The 24,217-nt window shown below is 40.5% G+C and overlaps 1 protein-coding gene across 1 annotated transcript in view; it reads left to right on the forward strand.

The window, feature by feature from the left end:
- Pan3 (poly(A) specific ribonuclease subunit PAN3) overlaps positions 1-24,217 on the forward strand; it is a 124,303-nt gene that overhangs the window by 606 nt on the left and 99,480 nt on the right. The window contains 3 exon segments of the mRNA XM_027413693.2: positions 15,531-15,652; positions 17,856-17,922; positions 19,878-19,948. Of these exon segments, the coding sequence (XP_027269494.2) occupies positions 15,531-15,652; positions 17,856-17,922; positions 19,878-19,948 (260 nt within the window).

A 24,217-nucleotide genomic window follows, 5' to 3' on the forward strand; every position in this document is an offset into this window, starting at 1 on the left:
GGCCGAGCGCGGGGAGGAGGCCTGGGGCCGCCCGCTTCTCCTCGCCTCCGGGCGGCCCGAGAGGCCTAGGTTCCGCGTAGCCCTCCTTCCTTCTTCCTGCTTCCTCTCTCCGCCGCCCTGGGCGAGCCCGAGAGCTGCGGGAGGCGGGTTCCCTGGGAGCGTGGGTGGATAGAAGTGGTGTCCGGGGGTGGGGGTGGGGGCTCTGGGAGTGGGTGCGGGGAGGGGGATGGGCTGCAGTGTGTGAGGGAAGGGGTGTCGTTTCCGGGTGTGTATGTGTGGAAAGGGGCTGGGTTTGCGAGCACATGTGTTCTTGCGTGCCCGTGTGGAGTGCCGTCTGCCTAAAGTTGAGGTTCACCAGTGGGTGTGTATGTGGGTAGGAGGCGGGAGGTGAGGGGCGGGCTCAAGGCCCATTAGCTTTGCTGGAAAGGATGCGGAAAGTTTGTAGAAGGCTTTTGGGAGCAAGATTTTCCGGGCTGGAGATGCTTTCTAAGGATGCCGAAGGGGCGGGGTGGTGTAGGGAGATCAACCCTGTTTCCTTTCTTTTCTTCTCTTTTCTTTTTTATTAAAGTGTGCACAAGTTGTATGGAGCGCTTGGATTAGTAATTTTCGAGGACTTGCACTCTAGTGGTTTTCTGGAAAGCTGGAGTAAGTGTACTGGGTGTGTGTTGGGATTTTGTCTTTCCCGTAACATTGTACTGAGGGAACTCTCGGCATTGTGCCACAAGAGCCTCTCGCACTACACAGGCGTTCATGAGACTAATTTAGGGCTGTGTATGTATAGCTTTTTAGTGGAATTCGCTAAAACTGTAAATGGTCGTGGAATGTTACCCTTGAACATTAGAGTAGGTGACTGATTTCCCCTTGTTTTACATCTTGAGATAATGCGATAGACAGGTTGACTTGGACTTCACAGCAGTCTTGACACTGAATAACCTGACACAATGGTTTAGCTCTTACTGGCATGATTTATTTTTAAAAGCTTGTTTCTTTTTGAATGATGGACTTGTCTCTGTTTACCGAAGCTTATATGCTAATAAATTAGATGTTTTGTAAAGAATAGCTACATTATTGCTGGGATGTAGCAGTTAATTTTTTCAAATTACATTTATTTGTTTATCTGTGTGTATGTGTGTGTGTGTCTTCCATAGATAGCATGGTTATAGCGGTCAGAGGACAGTTTGGGGGAGTCATTTTTCTCCTCTAACAGTGGGTCCTGGGGCTGGAACAGAGGTGTTCAGGGTTGGCAGCAGGCACTTTAATTACTTTGGCTCAAGGAGCCAGTGTTGCCTATGTCCTCGTCCTCCTCTTCCCTGTTTCTTTTTTCAGGCAGGGTTTCCCTCTGTAGCTCAGGCTGGTCTGAACTGGAGATCCTGCTGCCTCAGGCACACGAGCTACAAGAAGCCAAAGGGAAAGGAAATGTACTTGTTTTGGAGGTTGAAAAGTCCAACATCAAGGTACTGGCCTGTATGGAGAAGGCCTTCATGTTGTGCCTTCCTCAGCAGAAAGAACAAGAGTGCAGTGTAAGAGAGCAAGAGAGCGCCCAGACTGCTTTCATTATAGGTCTGATCATCAGTTCATGAGAGAGAACCCCCTGTGATAGAATCAACTCTTTTTTTTTTTTTTTTTTTTTGAGACAGAGTTTCTCTGTGTATCCCTGACTGTCCTGGAACTAACTGTATAGATCAGGCTGACCTCAAACTCACAGAAATTCACCTGTCTCTACCTCTTGAGTCTTTGGGATTAAAGGTATGCACTTACCACTGCTGGGCAGAATTATCTTTTATTAAGGTTCCTTTCCACATCTGACACTGGGAATTAATTTCTAACACATGAACTTCAGGGGTCATTCAGATGCATTTGGCTTTAGAACTCTCAAAAACACTGTCCTTACAATGCCCAATACATTCTTTCATTTCAGTAGTCACAAGACTGTTTGTTCACTCCTTCCACTATCCACTTAAAAGTGCACAGTCCAGCTGGTCGCCTTTAGTTCCATAACTCTGGATGCAGAGGCAGGTGGATCTCTGTGAGTTTGAGGACAGCCTGGTCTACAGAGCTAATTCCAGGATAGCCAGGGCTACACAGAGAAACCTTGTCTTGAAAAAACAAAAAGTGCAAAGTCCATAGCCACATGTAAATGAGGCATGGGGAGGTGGAAAGATGATTCCTGAGGCACCTTCCTCTCTATCCCCAAGTCTTCCAGAATTCAGTTGTGGAACAGGGAGATTTAGGATTAATATTCTCATTCCAGAAAGGAAGAGGTAGTTTGTCTGTCCCAAGTATGTGTGCAATCTAGTGGAAAATTTAAACATATGCTCCTCATCCTGGACTGGGAGTTGGGCCCCAGAGTCTCAGGTGGCCCTAGGTATCCCTGTGTCTTTTAATTTTTTTTTTTTTTTCACTCACTTTTAAAATAGCTTGGGTTTTTCCATTTGACTTGGACCTGGTAACTTTGCCATTCTGTGGTGTCAGGGGTTAGTATTGTCTAAATAGGGGCTATGAATGTGTAGCTCTAACTCCCTTATAAAGCCATCCTCCAGTCTCTACAGGGCACCCTTTGAAATGTGGTTGTGAGTTTGTCACCGCCTCTTAGATTTTACACCGTGTGACAGGCAGTAGTATAGTCCTGTATCAGTGCTCTTGACTATGGGTTATGCTTCCTGGACTTGAAAGGTAGCTACTGGGAGCAGAGAACCTGAGGCGATTTGGCAGCCAGCCTGAAAGGGCAATCTGGCCCTGGGTGCCTAGACTGTTTTTCTTTCTCAGAGCTTTGGGTCACTCCAGGGAGAGGCAATCTCAGAGGTCTCTAAATGTCCTAACTGGCATTTTCAGTGTTGTCTTGACCCCACACCCCCTTTTCATCTTCCTATTAATTCTTGTTTTTTTTTTTTTTTTTTTGTTTTAATAATGAGCTTCCCAAGACCTACCCCCCTCCCTCCCTCTCTCCCTCTCATAATTTTATTTGCATCGGTATTTTGCCTGCATGTATGTCTGTGTGAGGGTGTCAGATCTTGAAGTTACAGACAGTTGTGAGCTGCCATGTGGGTGCTGGGAATTGAACCCGGGTCTTCTAGAAGAGCAGCCAGTGCTCTTATTAACCACTGAGCCATATCTCTCCAGCCCCGAAAGACTCTTATTCCTTCTGTTCCATTCCCTCTGGGACTCTTCCCAACATCTCCCTCTCCTAGTTTTAGGTCTTTTACTTACTTATTTATTTAAAGTTTTATTTTGGTTTTATGAGACAGGGTTTCCTCCTGCAACTCTGACTGTCCTGGAACTCACTTTGTAGACTAGGCTGGCCTCAAACTTGAGATCCACCTTCATCTGCCTGCTGAGTGCTGGGGCTAAATAAAGGTTCTCGCCACTAACACCCTGCGTTCTTTTTTAATTAAATTAAAAGTAAGCAGGGTGGGGTTGGGGGGTGGTGCCACATGCCTTTAATCCCCACAGCATTTTTTGGGAGGCAGAGGCAAGTGGATCTCTGTTGAGTTAGAGGCCAGCCTGGTCTACAGAGTGAGTTCCAGGACAGCTAGGGCTACACAAAGAAACCCTGTCTGGAAAAATCAAAAAAGAAAAAAACAAAAAGTAAACCATTGAGTTAAAAGTGTGGTGGTTTGCATGAGCATGGGTGTGGGATTATTACTGGAGCATGGGCAATTTACCTAAGTAGCAACATCCCTGAAGAAAAAATGACTTCTGTTCCCAAGTAGCCATTAACTACCAATAGCTCCTGGCCTAGGGGTGGGGCCTCATGAGCTCTTCTCCCATCCATGCTGGAATGTGGACAGGTTACATCCTGTGCAGGTAACCTGTTCATGAGTTCCATGGCTTTGTCATGTCCAGAAGACAGTTTCAACAGTATTCATCCCTTATCCTCCATCGATTACATCATATTCTTTTGCCTCTTTCCCAGTGTTCCAAGAGCCTTGGGGTGTCGTGAGTGTGCCTGTGTGTGTTACAGATGATATCCTGTTTAGAGTACTCAACAGTGGCTTATTCTTAGTGCTTAAACCAGTTTGGTGTCTCAGTATTACCTGCTGCCCACTGCCTAAGGAAGCGTCTCTGACCAGTCTTACTTAGTGGAGTAGCTGCTGGTGCAGCTGCACAGAGTTGAAAGGTGAAGTTCTTAAAGCCCCCGGGCTCTAGCCCATCACTGCTGTTTGGCCACATTCTTCCTTACACTCCTAATGTCCCTCTTCATTCTTTCACGTGGTGAAGCTTCGTATTTCTTATATCTTTCTGCTTAGCTTCTCTTTTAATTGCAAATTCTGTCTGGTTTCTGCTTTTTTAGATCTTGTATGCAGTTAAAGGTAGTCATGCAGTTCCTTTGTATTTCCTGTAGAAACTTCTGCCAAATAGCCTAGTTCATTGTTCTGTTTCAACTTTTTTCTGACAGGGACAGAATTCGGCCAAGTTTTGACACAGTAACAGGATGAGCTATTTGCTTTTGTGTAGTAAGAGCCTCTTCAGCTCACTTCTGATACATTCTATAAATGTATCATTTGCTTTCTAATTTTACTGTTAGTGGACACTTGTATCTCGCCTCCCTCCCCCACAGGGTTTCTCTCTGAAACAGCCCTGGCTGTCCTGAACTCACTCTGTAGACCCTGCTGTCCTAGAACTCACAGAGATCTGCTTGCCTCTTACACCCCCCCCCCCAATGCTGGGATCACCACCCAATGGCTGATTGTTTAATTTTTCTGTCAAGAAAAAGTTATGTATATGGCTGGAGAAAATGCTCTGTGTAGGAGCACTTGATCTTCCTGAAGACTGGAGTTAAGTTTCCAGCACCCATGTCCTGCAGCTTTCAATCACCTGAAACTCCCATCTCCAATGAATCCAGCTTCTGCTGGCACCTTGTACATACATGTGCACACAGACATAGACATATACATAAAAATCAAAATCAAATTCTAAAAAGAATTCTAGGTATATTTGGAGAGTTTCTTGCTCAGTTAACTAGGGGTAGAATTAGTAGGTACAATAGTGTATGCTTGTATTCAGCTTCAGTAACCCCTGACAGCTTTCTCCCTTTAGAAGTTTATTAATTTTGGTCATTCAATATTTGGAATTTGGCATTATCTGTTATAATTGCAGCTATTCTGGTGGCTAGATTGTATGGTATACTTTCTTTATATCTATGTGTGTTGACTTCAAATTAGTTAACAATGACAACATGAGAAGATAGAAGAGGGTAATACAATTTTTTAGTTCAGTGCTAACCTGTGTAGGCTAAGGTTCCTTGATGGGGCAAGACTTTCCATTTTGCGCCACTCCCTTCCTAACCAGGGACTTACATGTCAGCATTTGAGTTTTTGACTTTTGCTTTAGTATTTCACATTAGCAGAATATTTTGTTAATGGTCCTGATTTAAAATAACCTTGAAAGCTAGTTTGGGGTAAAATTCTACCATTATTTCGCAGGCATTGCAAAGGTGACCCAGGAAGGTTTTAGTATAAGTTGCCATGATGTTTTACCCTCGACAGGGAAGTAGCTTTTATTTATTTTTTAATTTTTATTCTATATATATATATTTTTTTTTTGTAATATAGAAAAGCTCTCCACTCCAGTTCTGCTGACTTGGCAGTGAGATAATAAGTATGTTTTGACAGTCAAGGTTGTTATTAGGAAGTAATTTAAAGGCACTTGCTTTTTCATAGTCATATTTCTGTTAGGGTTGATTTTTTTTTTTTTTTTAAGGCTTAGATGTGGTTTGTGTTCAAATTAATTGACTATTTTTGTTTTGTTTTGCTTTTTTTTAGACAGTTTCTCTGTAATAGTTCTGGCTGTTGTGGAATTCACTTTGTAGACCAAGCTGGCTTTGAACTCAGAGATCTTTCTATCTGCCTCTAGAATGCTGGAATTAAAGGCATGTGCCACCACCTCCCAGCTATGAATTGATAATTGATGGGAATTTATTTTCAAGTAGCTAGATTTTCATGATGGCTTTACTCTAGATGGCACTCAAACTTTAGTAGCCAAAATATGTCAGTGTTTGTTTTATATGCCTCATTTTTATTTGAAATCCGGAAGATCTGTTTGTTTTATCAAAACATAATTCTTTTTCAGTTCACTGATTTGGTTAACAGTGAAGGCTTTGGAATAAGGGTGTATGGCAAACTGCCTCCTTAGTAGCTTTGTAACCTTGGTCAGAATGTCTAAGCCCAGTGTTTGTCCTCTTGGAAGTAGGTATTAATTAGTGCTGCAGGTGGAGCTGAGTAGAGAGAACAAACCAGGCAGCTGTAGCACCCTTTTTTAGAGTAGTTAGGAGACTTGCGTGGGAGCTGGTAGGCCTGATGTGGCACATGATAAAGTTCAGCCTAAGTTGCCACAGTTACTGAGTTACTATTTAGTTTATTTTTATTAATTTTAGTTTTTTGATCTAGACTGAAGCCTCAGCCTCCTTAGGGCTGGGATCATTGCAGTGTGCCACCAGGCTTGACTAGTGTTAACCTTCATTTTATATCTGTATTTCCTTTCTTTGTACATCCAGTTTTTTGTGTTTGTACCTACCATTCCCCATTGGTCCAGAGATTCTGCGTACGGGGCATGAAAGTGAGCACACACACACACACACACACACACACACACACACACACACACACACACACACACACACACCCTATGCCTTCCTCATAGTTCTCTACATCATCATCATCATTATTATTATTTTGGCTTTTCAAGATAGGGTTTCACTTCACAGTTCTGGCTGTCCTAGAACTTGCTCTGTGGACCAGGTCTGCCTCTGTGTCCTGAGTTCTGTGATTGAAGGCATGCACCTCCTCTGCCTGGCTGCTTTATTTTTGAGATAGGGTCTGTTAAGTGAATCTGAACCTGTCTTGCTGGGATTACAGGTGTAAGTAGTCTCATTTGACTCTTTCTGTGGGTGCTGGGGACCTGAACTTAGGTTTTCATGCTTGTGAGGCAGGTACTTAACTGACTAAACTGTTAGTTCAGTGAGCCAAAGTTCAAGATAATAAAATGAGAGGAACATTTTTTTTTTTTTTTTTTTTTTTGGTTTTTCGAGAAAGGGTTTCTCTGTGGCTTTGGAGGCTGTCCTGGAACTAGCTCTTGTAGACTAGGCTGGTCTCAAACTCACAGAGATCCGCCTGCCTCTGCCTCCTGAGTGCTGGAACTAAAAGCGTGCACCACCACTGCCCAGCAGAACTGTCATCTAAACAGGTGACTACACATCTAGTGTTGTGTCTCCTTTTGGTATTAGGAATTAGTATTGGGTTGAGAATCCTGAGATTGTGCTTTTTAACGCTGTGTTTTTCAAAATAGTTGTGGTCATGGACTGTACATTTGGTGTATGTGAAAATACTATTGTTTTTGTGTGAAATAGAGTGGAGTACCCAATGCTAACCTGTATAGGATTCAGGTTCCTTGATGGGGCAAGACTTTCCATTTTGCCCCACCCACTACCTAACCAGTGACTTATATGTGGCATTTAAGGTTTTGACTCTTGCTTTTAGTATTTCACATTAGCAGCATATTTTGTTAATGTTCCAGATAGGGTTTTCCAAATGCCCTTTGAAATGTAGGTCCTCACCAATGCCTCTGTAACTGCTGTACCCAAATACTCCTATAGTTAGCATGATCTAGATGCTGCCAAGGTTTACTGTTTTCCCTTTCCTAATGGTAGCCATGATGGAGTAATAGCCAAGGGACACTGCATAAGAATTCAGTGGGGCAGAGACTTGAGGTAGCCCTGGGCAAGAAGAGCTGAGGTCCTGGTTATCTCTGGGTCCCTCCTCTGAAAGAGCTGTCATCAAGGCCATAACAGTCTGGGCATGTGGTAGAAGTGGCAGACTTTGAGATAACCAGAATGCCCTCAAGGTCATTTATTCTTCCTGCAAACACTGTTTGCACTGAAGGTTGCTTGATACTCTCTCATAACCTGTCAGATACAGACCTTTATTTTTCTAAATTCTCCGTTTTGATTATAAATTCCATCTTAAGATTATTTCCAAACATTCTCCTGTGAGAGATTATCTCCAAACATTCTCCTGTGAGCAGTTAAGATAAACCATCTGTCATCTTCAACACTTTGCAAAGGGTTTGCACTCATCAAACGCTGCAGTTCTTTACTTAAAAGTTCAGAAAACACTAGGACACAGACATAGTTAGGTTTTGTCTTTGTATTTATATGGCTTTTTGAGACACAGTCTTACTATGTAGGACAGGTTGGTCTGGAACTTGTAGTAAACTTCCTGTTTCAGCCTCCCTCTGGGTGCTGGGACCACAGGTGTGTCCATCTTTGTCACTTTATAAGGATGGTCCTGTCTCCCCATTTCTACACTGTTTCACGTTTCCATCTTAAGACCTCATTGAATAGTCTCTTATTTTTATTGATGTGTCTGTGTGTAGGTATTGTGGAGGCCAGAACAGGACCTTGGATTCTCTTGGAACTGGAGTCACTGCTGGTTGTGACATGGGTGCTTGGAATCAAAGTCGAGTCCTCTGCTAGAGTCCAGTCATATTTTTACTGTATTCTGAATGTGACCTCTTAAATATCTGTAAAAAGATTCAGGTTGTGGCTCTCCACCTCATTAGAATCACCTTTTATGTATGGTTCACCCCCTGCTTCAGTTCTGAAGCTGCTTCCATACTTTTAGGCCTTTGTTGATATGATCGACACCCCATTTCTGAGTACCAATTCTGTATTAGTCTTTTTCTGCAGCTACAAAAATGTCTGAGACCAAGTAATATGTAAGAAACAGAAGTTTATTACTCATAACTCTGGAGACTGAGGTGTTGAAGTTCAGTGTGCTCATATTCTGGTGAGGAGTGTTTTCTGCTTCAAAGTGATGTGGCTCTTTCCCTGGTAGAATGGAATGTAAGAGGACAAAGTTAAAATAATTTGGTTTAACATTTTTGTTAAATTTATTTTTATTTTATGTACATCAGTGTTTTGACTGCTTAACTATGTATGTCTGTGTGAGGGTGTTAGATTCCCTGGAACTGGAGTTAAAGACAGTTGTGAGCTGTCATGTGGGTGCTGAGAATTGAACCCAGGTCCTCTGGAAGATCAGGTGGTGCTCTAACTACTGGGTCATCTCTCCAGCCACTTGTTTTAACATTTAATTGACTTTATTATTAGCTTTAGAATTGGGATATCACTTGTTTGAGAAAGTAGAAGTGTTCATGAGCTAAGTACTAAGATTTGACTTTTATAAACATAGGTTGAAGAAAGCTGAAACAAAAAGAACAGAGAACAGATTGGTTATTTCAAAGATAAGGTGGGAGCCAGGAGCCAGTGATAGAAAAATAGAAAAGTTTGTTACTATTAAATGCCTTGAAGTTATCTTTTCTTTGGGTAATGATTTAAGCAGATATAATTTACTGCCTCTGTTGAAATTCGGCTGCTTGGGACATGCAGCTTTTCCCCATCATGAGTTCTTGGAAATTAACAGGTTAATTTTACTTGGTGTCCAGAGCTTCTGTTAGCAGGAGTGAAGCTGTTTTGAATTTTAGCTTGGTCTTTGGGGCCTAATGTAAGAGCTTAATGTCCCAAACAATGAGCTGCTGAACACTTAGTTTCAGAAGTAGCAGCTCCTTGATCATTCTGTGTCAGTGCCACAGAGTCCTGGTTTCTGACCATCTCAGGCCAGACCTCCCAACTGCTCCATGCTTGGATGAGACTTGAGTATGTGAATTTACTGGGACATTCACAGTGCTGTTCGCAGAGAAGTAATAACAGAAATGCCACCTGTGAGGATTCAGGCATCATGCTGGTGGCCCCTGTCACCTGGCAGAATGCACTCAGGCAGTACCCTAGTCAGCTCAGGGTTCCATGAGTACTAGTCTGCAGGAAGATGCAAAGGACCGCCCACTTTCCCTCTCTCTTTCCTGCTGTTCACCTGGGGCAGACAAGACTTTTCCTTCTTTCTTGTCCTCTCTCTGCCTCTCTGTGTCTCTTTACTTCTTTTCTCTTCTAATAAAATTTCTCACTTAAGCTCTGTCTGTCTGACATGTTTGTCCCTCAGTCACGTCCCTCACTCACCCTCGCCTGCCAAGGAATTTGCCAAGGTTCCCCGAGTGCTTTATCGTCAGCACCAGACTTTTGGGCAGACAGAAAGCTTAATTTAAATGGATTGCAAATTGCTTAGGTAGAGTTGACTGTAAAATGAGGGTTGAAGGAATGAAAAGATCTTGATTATCTGGTCAGTAACATTTATTACCCCTAATTTAAATTTAAAATAGCACTGATACCCCTTGAGGTAGGATTGTTTTGTTCTAAGTTAAAAATGTTAGTATCTTCATAATCTGTGTAGGATGGAATGATGTATTATAGATTTCCCCTAACTGCTCTTGAAGCGTGAATTCACTTTCTGTTCATCTCTAATCTGTAATTTTCTAAAACATGGAAATGTAATTGTGAGCATATAGCACTTTATATGTGAATTCTGGTGTGTTATATGCATCACTTGCATATCTGATACCCAAGGAGTTCAGAAGAGGCTAGTATTGCTGCTGGGATTAAAGGTGTGTGTCACCGTTGCTTGGCTGTTTGGCTTGTGGCTAGCTTTGCTTTCTGAACCTTGAGACAAGCTTCAATAAATCATAAATATATATCACCACACACAGGTCTTCTGCAAGAGAAACAAGATCTCTTAAGCACTAAGCCAGTCCAAATTTGAAATGTGAAAATATTGATAATACACCATTTGCAGTGGAAAGCATTTGGGATAAATAAACTATTTAAAAATAATTTGACTCTGGCACTGTGTTGTTACTATATAGAATTGCATTCTTTTCTATTAGGGAAAGTTGAAGGTTAGAGGAACTTATTCCTAAATGGCTCTCTCAGTTCTTGTCTTCATTAGTGTTGCAAGAGTAGTTGCACTGCACTAACGTCAGAAAAGAAATTACTTCTTTGGTCATATAACACAAGACAGTCAATGTCTTGGCATATTTATTCAGTCTGACTTTCTGCGTTTATGTAAGTATGCATAATCATTATGCTGTGAGATGTGTTCCCCTCCTACTAAATATTTTGTTATTGCACTAAAAGAGAAAATAAGCTGCCTTTTCTCTCTCCTGTACATTCACACAGTCCCTCCACAGGAGCTGCTTTTCAGCTCTGTACTCCACTCAGACATGGTATGATGACATCACTTACCTGCATCCCCACAGTTCTACAAGGTTGCCATTTCCTTCTGCCCCCTGCACCGTAGACACAGATTGCAGGTAGCAGGTCCCCTTGTTATCTGTTCTTCTGCCTGACTGGGTTACAAATTGAGGGTTCTCATGACTTCTTTCTTGGGTTTGAGAGTTTCCTGTATAACTCACAGAACTTAGGTCAGTTATCAAGGAAACATACTGACAACCAGATGAGAAAGGTAGGCAAGGCAAGTTTCTGTCCCTTTGGAGTGGGTGCCACTCTTCTGGTCCTGCCTAGTAGTTTGAAACCCACTAACGTAGGAGTTTTAATGGAGACTTATGTGAGCATGATGGATATTAATTCAACCAGTAGCTGTTTCCCCTCCTTGGAGGAAAATCTAGATAGGGCTGACAGTGGCTGCTTAGCTGGTGATAACTTTACCCAAGATTAGAATATGACTTTTAAGATTTTTTGGAACACTAAGTCAAGAAGCAGGGTCAAGATCCAATATTAGATCAAAAAGTAGACCTGGCACCCCCTGCTGCCAGGGTCTGGAAACAGCTGAAAGAAAAGTTTCATATTATCACAGATACATGAATTATTAACTCATCTTCATTTCTACACCATTTTATTATGTAAAAAATAAATTCCTCTAGGGTCTTAAACTCTTCCTGTCACTAATTGTGAGTGAGAGTGTGAGTGTGTTTGTGTGTGTGTGGTACATTTGTAACATGGGCTGAAGATGTACATGCTTGCATATGCATGTGTATGTTTTGTGTGTGTTACCTTTTGGCTTTGGGACTTATACATCTGGAAGTGATTTAATTAATTTAGTGTTTTCAGACAGGATCTTTCTTTCTTTTTTCTTTTATTTATTTATTTTTCCAGTTTTTTGAGACAGGGTTTCTCTGTGGCTTTGGAAGCTGTCCTGGAACTAGCTCTTGTAGACCAAGCTGGACTCCAACTCACAGAGATCCACCTGCCTCTGCCTCCAAGTGCTGGGACTAAAGGTGTGCGCTACCAACACCCGGCCGAGACAGGGTCTTTCTATGTAGTATTGCCTGTTTCAGAACTTATACTGAATAGACCAGACTGGCCTCACAGTCACATGAACAGCCTGCCTCTGCTTCCTGGGTATGCTGGTGTGAACTGTGCATACAGTCATGCTAGTTTTACTTTTTTTGAAGTTCATTGGATTATTTATAATATATAAGGAGAGGTTGGAGGGTATGGTGATAATGCACTAGGTTGTAGTAATATTGAGTGATACTGTATTATACTGGTGCTCAGAATATCAGGCTCTGAAACAACAGTCATCATCCAGGGGTATTGCTTTGTGAGACAGGGTGATTGGTATAAAACAAATTACCTCTTAAGCATCAACCATTTTGGGACAATGATAACATTGTCTAATCATCTGTTGTTGGGGTCTTTGTAGCCGTCATGGCCAGCAGAGTAATAACGATCTGGAAAGGCAAGAAGGTAGATCAGCTCATCACAACTCAGTAGGTGGTGGTGGTTGTTCAAACTTCGAGACTTTATTTTAGGCATATAAGCACAGCACAATTGGTGAAACATTTCCTGGAGATAAATAACTCAGTCTAGTGTGCACAGTAAAGCTTAAGACATGACTATATTGGAACTCTGTAAAGTATGTGTGACGTCTTCCATAAAGATGGGTTCTATAGATTGACAAGCTCACAATACGTGTCTGGGGAGGATTATTTGTGGTTTGGGCTACACAGATATCACAAAGGTCACCAGGCTATTAACTACATCCCCTTCCAGCCTTCTGGGGGAGGGATGGGACGGGACAGTTTATACATTCCTCCCTTTGAAGGGACACCCTGTGTGTTTAATATTCCTGGTTTCTTAGTGCTTATCTGTGAGCACCTTCTGTTGCTGTCATGATTAGTTATGTGAATGAAAAGAAAAAATTTATGGTAAGTCTGTTAATTAGTCTTGGATTGATTAGTATTAGTATTGCTGGAGCAGAGGAGGGACACAACCATATAGGACACAATTAAGGGGCTACAAAGAGTGGGTGATGAGTGTTGGCCAAAGGCAGACTGAAGAGAGGTTCAGGTAGACTTTCAAATAATGTAAAGTAGTGCTATCTTGTTGCAGGCTCAGCCAAAGAGTCCCTACAAATCAAGTCCATCTATGTTCCTTGGGAGAGGAAAAAAAAGGAAAGAGTAAAGGTAATAGGATAGAAACAAGTGAACTGGCCTGATAAGTTGACATTGGTGTTAATGAAGGAGAAGATGTAGGGGGTAGGGGGTGAAAGAGCGTGGTAAAGATGGTTATGAATACTGACTAGTGTGATTGTTGGACTGTAAGCAGTCCCTTCCTTTCTCAGTCTTCTTGGGATGTCTGGATTATGGATGCTGCCCTAGTCTGTAGGTCGTGCCTCACAGACAGTCTCCTATGATGGTCATACCTCTGTAAATTTCTTCAGGGTTTATGCTGAGCATGCTGACCCCAGCCCTATTCTGTATACTGTTTGAAGTCTGAATGTTCTCCTGCAGACATTGGTGACCCCTGGATTTTCAGCTCTCCAAGGGATACATAGTTCTGATCTGAATTTCCTCTCGCACCTCCATAATTTCACAGTATTTTATTAGTCTGCTTAAATGGTATAGTCCTGGGATACTTGGCCTGAGCTCCTGACTGAGTGGCTCACAGTGGGTCTTGGGCTGCCATGCTGCCACAGTCTTAGTGAAGTGGCATCTTGTTTTTGGTGTGAGTTGGCTCTGAGGAGAGAGGAATTCTCTTAGCATCTTTCTGCTGCTGCCTTGGATGTGATCCAGTGGTTTGCGGAGTGTTTATTACTCTTCTGATAGTTGCGCAAATTAATCTCTTGGCAGACCATGCCGGAGTGTTGTCTACCACCTTAAAAGAAGGGAAACTTCAAACTTATATAAAAGAGAGGAGAGTGTAATGATCCCAAGGCATCAGACTGTTTTGCCAATCTGTCCAGTTTTGTTTTTCTGGAGTATTTGTGCATGCTAGGGAACAAGCCAAGGGCCTCTCTCATGCTAGGCAAGTTATCTACTGTCAAGTTCCCAACCCTCTGTTTATTTTAATTGTTTATTTTTGTTAGTGTTTGGTTGCTTGTTTTTCTTGTCTCTTGCTACAGTCCTAGCCTGAAACTCATTGTGTAGTCCAGAGGGGCTTCCTGACTCTTGAATGATGTGATTAGAGGCATGAGCTGTCATGTCTTCTACCTTTTAATTACACCAAGGTCCCATTGCTCAGTCTGTCCTTGAGCTCACTCTGTAACTCCATGTATTCGTTGAACTTGTGATCTCACTGCCTCAGCCTCCTAAATAGTTGAGATTTAGTTGAGTCCCAGGACTGAGACACCAGGCCTGGGATTCCAAGGATAGTTTAAATAAATCTTGCCCATCAGTCAAACCTTATTTTAAATTAGTACATGGTAATTCTTCACTGGATGCATTGAAATTTATTTAATAATTTTTGGTCGTATTGTATTTTCAGCTTTCATTAAAGTGATACTGTCTGTCTCAGACAGGGTGTATGTATCTTAGACTGGTCTCAAACTTACTATGTAGCAGAGGATGACTTTTTTTTTTTTTTTTTTAGTTTGCTGTTTTAGGTGGGGGCTGATAAATTTCTCAGTGGCTGCTTGGATCAGCTCAGGTTCCTGGTGTAGAGCATAAGGCATTGTAGAAAGTCTTGCATGCTAAGTCCTGAAGGTAGTGTTGAAAATACCCTATCCAGTACTGTGGCCCTGCTAGTTTGACTGTCTTCTGTACCTCTCCCATAAGTCAGTACAGAGCTCCCAGTATTCCAGTACTGTGGCTTTCAGTTTGTCTGAATTCTAAGATAGTGTAAAAGTGTTTCAAATTGGTTGTGAAAGAGAGACACATTTGACAAACTTGTCTCTGTTTACATTACTCCAGAGGCAGTGAGTAGGAGTCTCCAGCCCTTTGCTAAATTAAGGGGAGGAAACTTAACTAAAAAGCTAGAAATACAAGATTTTTTGTTTGTTTGTTTTGTTTTTATGTGTGTACTGTCTATTAGGTGATTAGTATAAAAATACTATTTCTAGTCCCGCAGTGATGGTACCCGCCTTTAATCCCAGAGACAGGAGTATCTCTGAGTATGAAGCCAGTCTGGAGGAGCAGCCAGGGAAGGCTACACAGAGAAACACTGCCTTGAACCCCCCTATCTCCCTCCACCCAACCCAAATAAACAAAAACCATTTCTGGGAGGCAGGGAGGGTTTAGCCAACATTAAAAAAAAAAAAATTAGAGACAACTAAAACTTACTTTTATCTTGGATCATGATCTGGTAAACAAACAAGTGACAGACTTTCAAACTTATTTAGAAATAAAGATAATTGGTGTTTTGTCCTTTTAAATAATTGTAAAGACTTGCATTTTCCTTCTCTTTCCAGTTCCTGGCATGGACGGAGGTGCTTTAACTGACACAAGTCTCACAGATTCCTATTTCAGCACCAGCTTTATTGGAGTCAATGGATTTGGAAGCCCTGTAGAAACAAAGTATCCCTTGATGCAGGTATCGTTGTGGTGGATTGAGACTTTTTCCATTCTTAAACTGTGTAGGTAGGAGGGGAGATGCTAGAGGTAAGAGAGAGGTGGGTGAAATGCAGGAAGTCATGTAGGGTTGGAGTCAGTGAGAGCTTTCAGGGTAGGGTTTGGGAAGAGACATGGCAGTGGAGTGTGCAGAGGGTAGGTAGATAGAGATTGTTTCATATGAATTGTCTCTATTAAGCTTGATCATGGTGGTAGTAAAATTTAAAAACATTTAAGTAGATAAATACATGCATATGCTTTCAGATTTGACAAAACCTGTCATCCCCACTCACCAAACCTCTTGTTAACCTTCTCAGGCAGCTAGCAGTACTGCTAACAGTTTCCTGAGCTTTCTTTCTATCAGGGAGATTCTACTGCACATTTCTGAATTTACATTTAAGCTGTTGTGAAGCCAAGGGTACTTGAGTGATGTTGTGTTAACATTGCCTGTACATTTTAAAAACACATTTTGCTCTTTGTAGCTGACTTTTCTTTGTCATAACTGTGCTATGCTGTGGCCATTTTGTAGATACAGAAGAATTTTTGTAGAATTAGAATGAGCTTGGAAAATGTTTCTAATGTTCTTTGATGGAAAACTGCCATGATCGTGATGTGAAAGTGGTGCCATGCGGTTCCCTGCTTTGGTGGTGCCCTGCTGATCCCCGTGATTTTAGTAGGATGCTAAAGCACTGACTGTTTGGTTTCCATTCAGTGCTGGACTGACTATAAGAAGCAGTACTTTGGATGATTGTTAATTTAATTATTAAAAGCTTATGTTTTAGTGTTTCTATGTTCCTTATGGGCTATTTGAATGTAAGCACTTCAGTAAGCATGCAGTCAGGGACATGAGTCACCCTCTCCCTTCCCTGTGTGTGTTTAGTGTTATGTGTGTGGCATAGGTGTGCGTACCCATGTATGATGCTGTGGAGACCACAGCTGGATGTCAGTTGATGACTCTATTGCTCCTTGCCTTACTACTTAGAGACAAGATCTTTTACTGAACTAGAAGCTCATTGTTTTGGTTAGGCTGGCCAGCCAGAGCATCCAGGATCCACCTGTCTCCATCCCACAATGCTGGGCCTACAGTAACTTTTTGACATGAGTGGTGGAGATTCAATTTTAAGTTCTTATTTTTGCTGAGCAAGAGCTTAGCCACTGAACTTTGTACCCATTCCTGAATTCCTAAATTTTTAATGAACAATTAATGTATAGTTATTTTGAGACAGGATCTCATGTGGCTCTAGCTGGTCAAAAATTGCTGTGTAGCAAAGGATGGATGACCTTTAACTCCTGATTGCCTCTCAACTATTCTACAAGTTCTATGGTCACACCATGTGTATTACCTGTCATATATATACTTCTATATAAAATTGTTTTTAAGAACTTGCACTCTGGCCAGGTGTTGGTGGTGCACGCCTTTAATCTCAGCACTTGGGAGGCAAAGGCAGGCAGATCTCTGTGAGTTCGAGGCCAGCCTGGTCTACGGAATGAGTGCCAAGATAGGCTCCATAGCTTATACAGAGAAACCCTGTCTCGAAAAACCAAAAAGAAAGAAGGAAAGAAAGAAAGAAAGAAACCCCAAAAAAACCAAACAAATAAAACTTGTGTTTCTCCTGTTTCCCTTTTAATAATACAGAAACTGAGTTAGAAGCCAAGTGACTTTTTAGTTTTAAGGGTTCTTAAGCTTTTTTATTTTTATTTTTTTGGTTAGAGGCAGTGGAGTGGATTAGAAAAGTAGAGGATTTGTTTGGCAAAGAGAAAAGAGTCTAATTGTACTGGCTTTTAAAGGTGTATGAAGGATAATACAAATTGAAAGATATTAGACCATGTACTGACTTCGTATAGTTACTTTCCACATCCTTGGATATGTATTGGAATTATATCTTTTGGATGAGGAAATCGTTTGTCTTGCCCATGCTAGTAGGTTACAGAATTGCCGTTCAAAATAAGCCTGTCTTTAAAACACCTGGCTATTAAAGCATTTGATGTGCTTCCAGGGAGTCTATATGTAGGGAGTTGTAATCTAAGCAATAGTAGGAGGGAAAATTAGTTTGTTGGTGATGTGAAAGAACAATTGGCATCATTTAAAAAGGAAGGGGAGGATTCAGGCTGGACCAGTCAGTCTTACTGTTGGATACTTTTAATTCTGTATTTCTCAATTCACATATGCATATTTTATTTTTCAGAGAATGACTAGTAGTAGCAGCTCCCCAAGCCTTCTAAATGACAGTGCCAAGCCATATGCAGGCCATGGTAAGATCTGATCCTGTGCGTGAGTGCATGTGTGGTTGCCTGTGTTTATAATTCACGTCCTAATTAGAAAATAAAAATTTTCAAAAATAAGATTTTGAGTCACCCATTTTTCTTTTTTTAAGTTTTATTTATTATGTATACAGTATTCTGCCTGCAGGTATGCCTGCAGGACAGAAAAGGGCACCAGATCTCATTAAAGATGGTTGTGAGCCACCATGTGGTTGCTGGGTATTGAACACATGTCCTCTGGAAGATTAGTCTGTGCTCTTAACCTCTGTGCCATCTCTCCAGACCCCCAGTTTTCTTTTTATATTAACAAATAGAATAATTAGAAATACATTAAACATTCTAATCATGGCACTTCTTGATTAATATGAATTAAATTATTGCTTATTTTCATAGCTTACATAATTGTTTTTGTTTCTTTTACAAGAAGTGACACTTTAATGAACTCTATGTGTGAGCAGTTTAAAAAACTTTTTTGTTGTTGTTGTTTTGGATTTTCGAGACAGGGTTTCTCTGTGGCTTTGGGAGCTGTCCTGGAACTAGTTCTTGTAGACCAGGCTGGCCTCGAACTCAAGCGATCCTTCTGCCTTTGCCTCCGGAGTGCTGGTATTAAAGGCGTGCACTACCACAGTCTGGTTAAAAAAGCTGTTTTGTCTTGTGTTTCTATCAGTACTTTGAATCATTTGTTTTGGATAGATCTTAGCAATGGAATTCGTTTTAAAATTATGAGCATTTAAATAACTTGTGATTTAATAGTTCCAGATGTTTCCTACATTTTATTTTAAAAAGTGTTCCATGGTAAAGTGTGTTTAGGGAGAGTGCATGCTCAGACACACAAACATGTATGCAAATAACCCAGGTGAAATATAAAATATTAAAAACTACTAATAATGATGAGTAAAATTTGCAATTTGATAATTTTCTGTGATATTTTATGTCTATAATGTTTCCATTACTGCTTAGGAATTTCAGTCTTCTGCTGAAGAAAAAAATAACATTTTAATGTTAGACTTAGTGTTAAGAATTACTTTGTAGCTTTATATATTTTAGTATTCCCATATTATTTTTAAATGCTACAGAAAGGTGACAAGTGATACATAATAAATCACACCCTTTTGAATGCCTTAAATTTATGTGTTACATAAAAACATCTTGTTTTGCTATTTGTTATCTTTTTTTTTTCATTTCATAGTAAATCATTTTAACTCCAGTGAATTGTCACTACAAAGCACCAACTAGAAGAAGGCAGAGAAATTAAGCAAAAATCCCTGTGTATGGTATTGTAAGGAATTTTAGAACTCCTTTAAGGGAGGGCATCAATGCAGCCTTTTAGAATCTCACACGTAGTAAATTTGTTGGTGCCCAGAAATACAGATGAAGTACTGAAAAGTTCCATGTCTTGTGTCCTCAAAACTCCTGATGTATAAAGTGGGAAGCAATTCAGAGTTGTAATGTTTGAAGAGTAAAGATACTTTGAGCCTCTGGGTTCTGTTTGTGTACTTAAACATTTAGTATTTTCATCTTTAAATATTTTGCAAGAATGTCAGAAGTCTGTTAATAAACTTAGAACTATATATTAATCTATGGAGTAGGTTTGAAGGCCTAGATGTTTAATCAAATCTGAGTCTGGATCTCTCTGACCCTGACTCCTTTATCCCCAGGATTTGGTTTTAGCACAAGTGTTTTCTATAACTACACTTCCTTTCCTCACAATTTACCTCTTGTATTTTATTTTTCTCTTGTTTTAATCAAGCAGGTTCATTTTTCTATAGATACATACTTGACTGGGTAGATAGCAGTATAGGCTGCATGAAGTAGTTAGGAATTTGTATCTCATGCATTGAACATGCAGGCGCATGAGTACTGAGCTTGCTACTGTTGTGGCAGGTTGACATGTCAGCCTTGCTTGTTACCAGAGTTGTTGGAAAACTGTGTGACTTGCCTTCCAGATCATCTGACTTCACCTGCTTCATCCTTGTTTAATGACTTCGGTGCCCTCAACATCTCCCAGAGAAGGAAGGTAGGTGACATTGAGATTCAGTGCAACTACCTGAAGTTTACTTGGGAGTAAGACCTTTTGTGGGCTGAGTGCTCTTCTTGCCTTTACTGAAGTTTTTCTTTATCTCTTTGCTTTCTCTCACTGCTTTTGGCTTTTTGAATTGGGATCTTAAATAGCCCAGGCTGGCTTTGTATTTGTGATGGTTCTCCTGCCTCAGCCTCCCCAATGCTGGATTTCAGGCACGCAACACCATGCCTGATACCTTATCTCTTATATGTGGAATTTTATTGAATCTATATACAAGGGGTGGAACATTTTATGGAAAGGGATGAAATCCTTCTGCTTGCTTTATTTTTTCTAAATATATTCCATTGCTATTAATATGACCCAGTGTAGGCATTTAAACCATATTTTAGCTTTATTTTTTTGACTTGAGACTAGATTTCAAAAGGTTTTCCATAATTTGAGCTCAATACAAAACAAAGATTTACAGTTTTTCATAGTTGACTCAATTGTTTAAAACTAAATTTTAATGAAAGTTCTGTGCGTTTGGTTTTTTTTTTTTTTTTTTTTTTTTCCCCCTGGGGGCAGTGACAACACAGTTTTACTAGGTAGCTCAAACTGGCCTTGGATTTATAACACTTCTGCCTCAGTTTCCCAAGTGCTAGAATTATAAGTGTGTGCCATCATGCTTAACCCTTAAAATCTGTTCATGTTACAAATTTGATTTAATTTGATATACTTTAGAATTGAGGTTATAGACCATTTTAGAAGGACTGATTTTGTGACAAGTAGTTTGGTGCCTTTGGGTTGTGTGTTTTTTTTTTTTTTTTTTTTTTTTTTTTGGTTTTTCGAGACAGGGTTTCTCTGTGTAGCTTTGGAGCCTATCCTGCACTCACTTGGAGACCAGGCTGGCCTCAAACTCACAGAGATCTGCCTGCCTCTGCCTCCCAAGTGCTGGGATTAAAGGTGTGCGCCACCAACGCCCGGCTTTGGGTTGTGTCTTAGAGCTATACTGATGTGCATGATCAGATGGTTAGGACTAAAGATACAGGACCTTGTGCATCTTGATGGATGTTATTGTGAAGTTTAATTAAACACTCTTGTTTTTCTAAGAAATGGGAAAAAGGCCCCAAGTGAAATACTAACATTACAAAAATTAACTGAAGAGGCGTTTGGGGGGCGGTGTTGGAATAGAGAGGAGTGTAGCATGAAGTTAACGATGACTGTGGTGGTGATAGCTTGCTTCATGACTAAGCTTGTTTCCAGGCTTTGTTAACACTGTGCCTGTCAGTCGTACCTCAATAAGTCACTTACAAAATGTTTTCAAAGCAAAAACATTTCCAGGACACGGCGTATAATCACATGAGCACTTTGTGCACTTAGTGTTGTCTTCATCTTAAGAACTGGATTAGAATAAGAGGGTGATGGAAATGCTTTTCTTTCCTTCCTTCCTTCCTTCCTTCCTTCCTTCCTTCCTTCCTTCCTTCCTTTTTTTTTTTTTTTGTTTTTTTTTTTTTTTTGTTTTCTGAGACAGGGTTTCTCTGTGTAGTTTTGGAGGCTGTCCTGGAACTAGCTCTGTAGACCAGCTGGCCTTGAACTCAGAGAGACCCACCTGCCTCTGCCTCCCAAGTGCTGGGATTAAAGCCATGTGCCACCAACGCCCGGCTTGGAAATGCTTTTAACAGTTAGCTCTGATAGATACAATGTTTGGGCTTGATATTTATAGATCTCTAATGGATTTACCAAGAATAAAGTTAGTTTTGTTTTATACATTTTTCTCACGGGTTGGTGAGAGGTGGTGGAGGTGGACACAAGCAGACCTGCTGGCAGTAGAGAGAGGTGGCACTTAAGGCTCATTATGGCAGGAAAGTGCAACATTGGCCACAACAAGGGAACAAGTTATCTAGAGCTCTTTAGAGAAAAGAGAAGATTGCCAATTGGCTTACTGGTCCTTCTGATTGCTTTCTCTTACTTTAAAAAAGTTAGCTATAATAAGTGGTGTTTATCATACCTGAATAGAAAGTAGAGCTAGAATGGTAATGAACATTTAAAAGTGTACCTATGAACATTAACTAACTGTCTGTATCTTTTGTTTTGTTTTGTTTTGTTTTTGAGACAGGGTTTCTCTGTGCAGCTGTGGCTGTCCTGAACTAGCTCTGTAGACAAGGTTGGCCTTGAACTCACAGAGATCCTCCTGCATCTGCCTTCTGAGTCTGGGATTAAAGGCTTGCACCACCACACCCAGCCCATAACTGTTTGTATCTTAAAGAATTGAAGTATACCATTAGAGCTATTTTTGAAAAATATTAAAAATCAATGCGGATTTTAAGAGGAGAATACAGCACGTTCTTTTTTCACAGAAGAAAACAATAAATGATTAGTATGTGATTTCAGTGCTTTGTAGCCCAGGCTGGCCTCAGACTTGCAGTGACCATCCTTATACCTCAGACCTAGAATCACAGACTTGAGTTGCCCTGCCTGGCCTTCAGACTTAGGATATAGTTTAATAGAAGTAGAATAATAATACAAGGAAATACTTTACTGTGACTCTGGAGGTGCTGGACTCTCTAACCCTCTGACCTTGTACCTTCATTCTAGATTATAATCTTCCCATTCATGAAATGATAGACATATCCTAAACAGGTGTTGTGTTTTCCTTTATTTCTAAAAAATCCTGCAGTCTATAAATTGAAGGTGTTAATATCTGACTGCAAAGTCCCCATCGCTGCAGTGGACAGTTAACATAATGTGTAGTGGAAGGACACATGGGCGTCATTCATCCAGTAGATTGAGGTAATAGGTGCTATTTCTGTGGGTATGTGTTGTGTTTTTAAATGCTAATAGTTGCTCAGAAAGTTTAAAAAAATCTTTGTTTTTAGATTTCTTTGGCAGTGGGAGCAATGCAGAGCGTGCTGGAAGTCATGGGGACTACCTTCTTTTGTTAAAATTTATGTTTCATGACATAATTACATGGAAATAATTAAATTCAGTGCTTATTTAAGCAGGACAGCATAATTACTTATTGATACTTCAAAATAATATTAGAGTACAGGTAGTAGGACATTCATTACCATTTCATAGCTTGTAAGGTAAGTAACTTCCCCAAGATCCCATGTGGGCCGATCCCAACAGTCATATGTGTTTATTATACGTAAACATATTTTTGAGTGCCAGCTTAAATATTTGATGATTGCAAAGTAGCAGTGAATTCTCTTTATCCATGAGAACATATGAAGAAGAGATGCTTGACAGTGAAGAATATGGAGGCTTAAACCATCTAGGTAGAAGGAACCCACCTACAATTAGGAAGGAACCTCAGTCAGTAAACTCTACTGCCCTTCACAGATAAATCAAGAGAATAGACTTGAGCAGCTTAGTATTTTTATGGGCTCACTGAAGAAAAATGTGGTATAAAAAATAGTATAGAAAGGTTCCTAGCTGTCATCTAATTGTCATTAGATATGTGAGAAGATTCCTGAACAATTCCATATCTGAAAATATGGCCTTTGGTCATTGCAATAGAACCATAGGGACCAGAGCCAGCTTCAGCAGAGTCTAGAAACACCTGAAGCAACCAATAATGCTGTGGCATCACTTGTAGTTATTTTTCTTGTAATTCAGTTATTACCTTCATACAAGTCAACTGTGATGTACAAGAAATGATTTAAAATGATTTTTATATTTATGCTTGAGAAACATTGGCATTTTTCACTTTTATTTCCCTCATTAAGAATGTATATAGAACAAAAAGGTTATAGTAAGGAACTTATGTAATCATCCTTGGGCAAGACAGATGTTGGAAGAATTAAAATCCAATTTTATAGCCTATGGAAAATTAAATTCCTGTAAAATGCTACTTATGACTGGAGTTTTGTTAAAAATGAGAGTTAATATACTAGATATTAGAGATTAATATACAAGGCAACCTTAGCAAGCTAGGCACAGTTACAGTTGGTTACTGGCATGAATCATAGGTGTGACACAGACAAGCAGTAAAACTTGGGTCCTAAATCCTTTGAAAACAAAATCTTTTTATCAAAGTTAGGTATAGGAGCACAGGCATGAATGCAGTGTTACAGGCTCTGATGCAGTTCTTGCCGCCCTGTGGTTTTTTTGTACAGGACCACCACGTGTAGTTAGTATAAGTCAGGCAGATGAGGACTGATATTCTTGGATTCCCATTTATCTCTCTCAGGGTGATGGTCTGCTCATTATTTTATTCACCTGGTCACTTGAATTCATTCTCCATGTTCCAGAATAAAAACACCCTTAGGTATGTGCTGTTTG

The sequence above is a fragment of the Cricetulus griseus genome, chromosome 4, assembly GCF_003668045.3.
Source record: "Cricetulus griseus strain 17A/GY chromosome 4, alternate assembly CriGri-PICRH-1.0, whole genome shotgun sequence".
Lineage (NCBI taxonomy): Eukaryota > Metazoa > Chordata > Mammalia > Rodentia > Cricetidae > Cricetulus > Cricetulus griseus.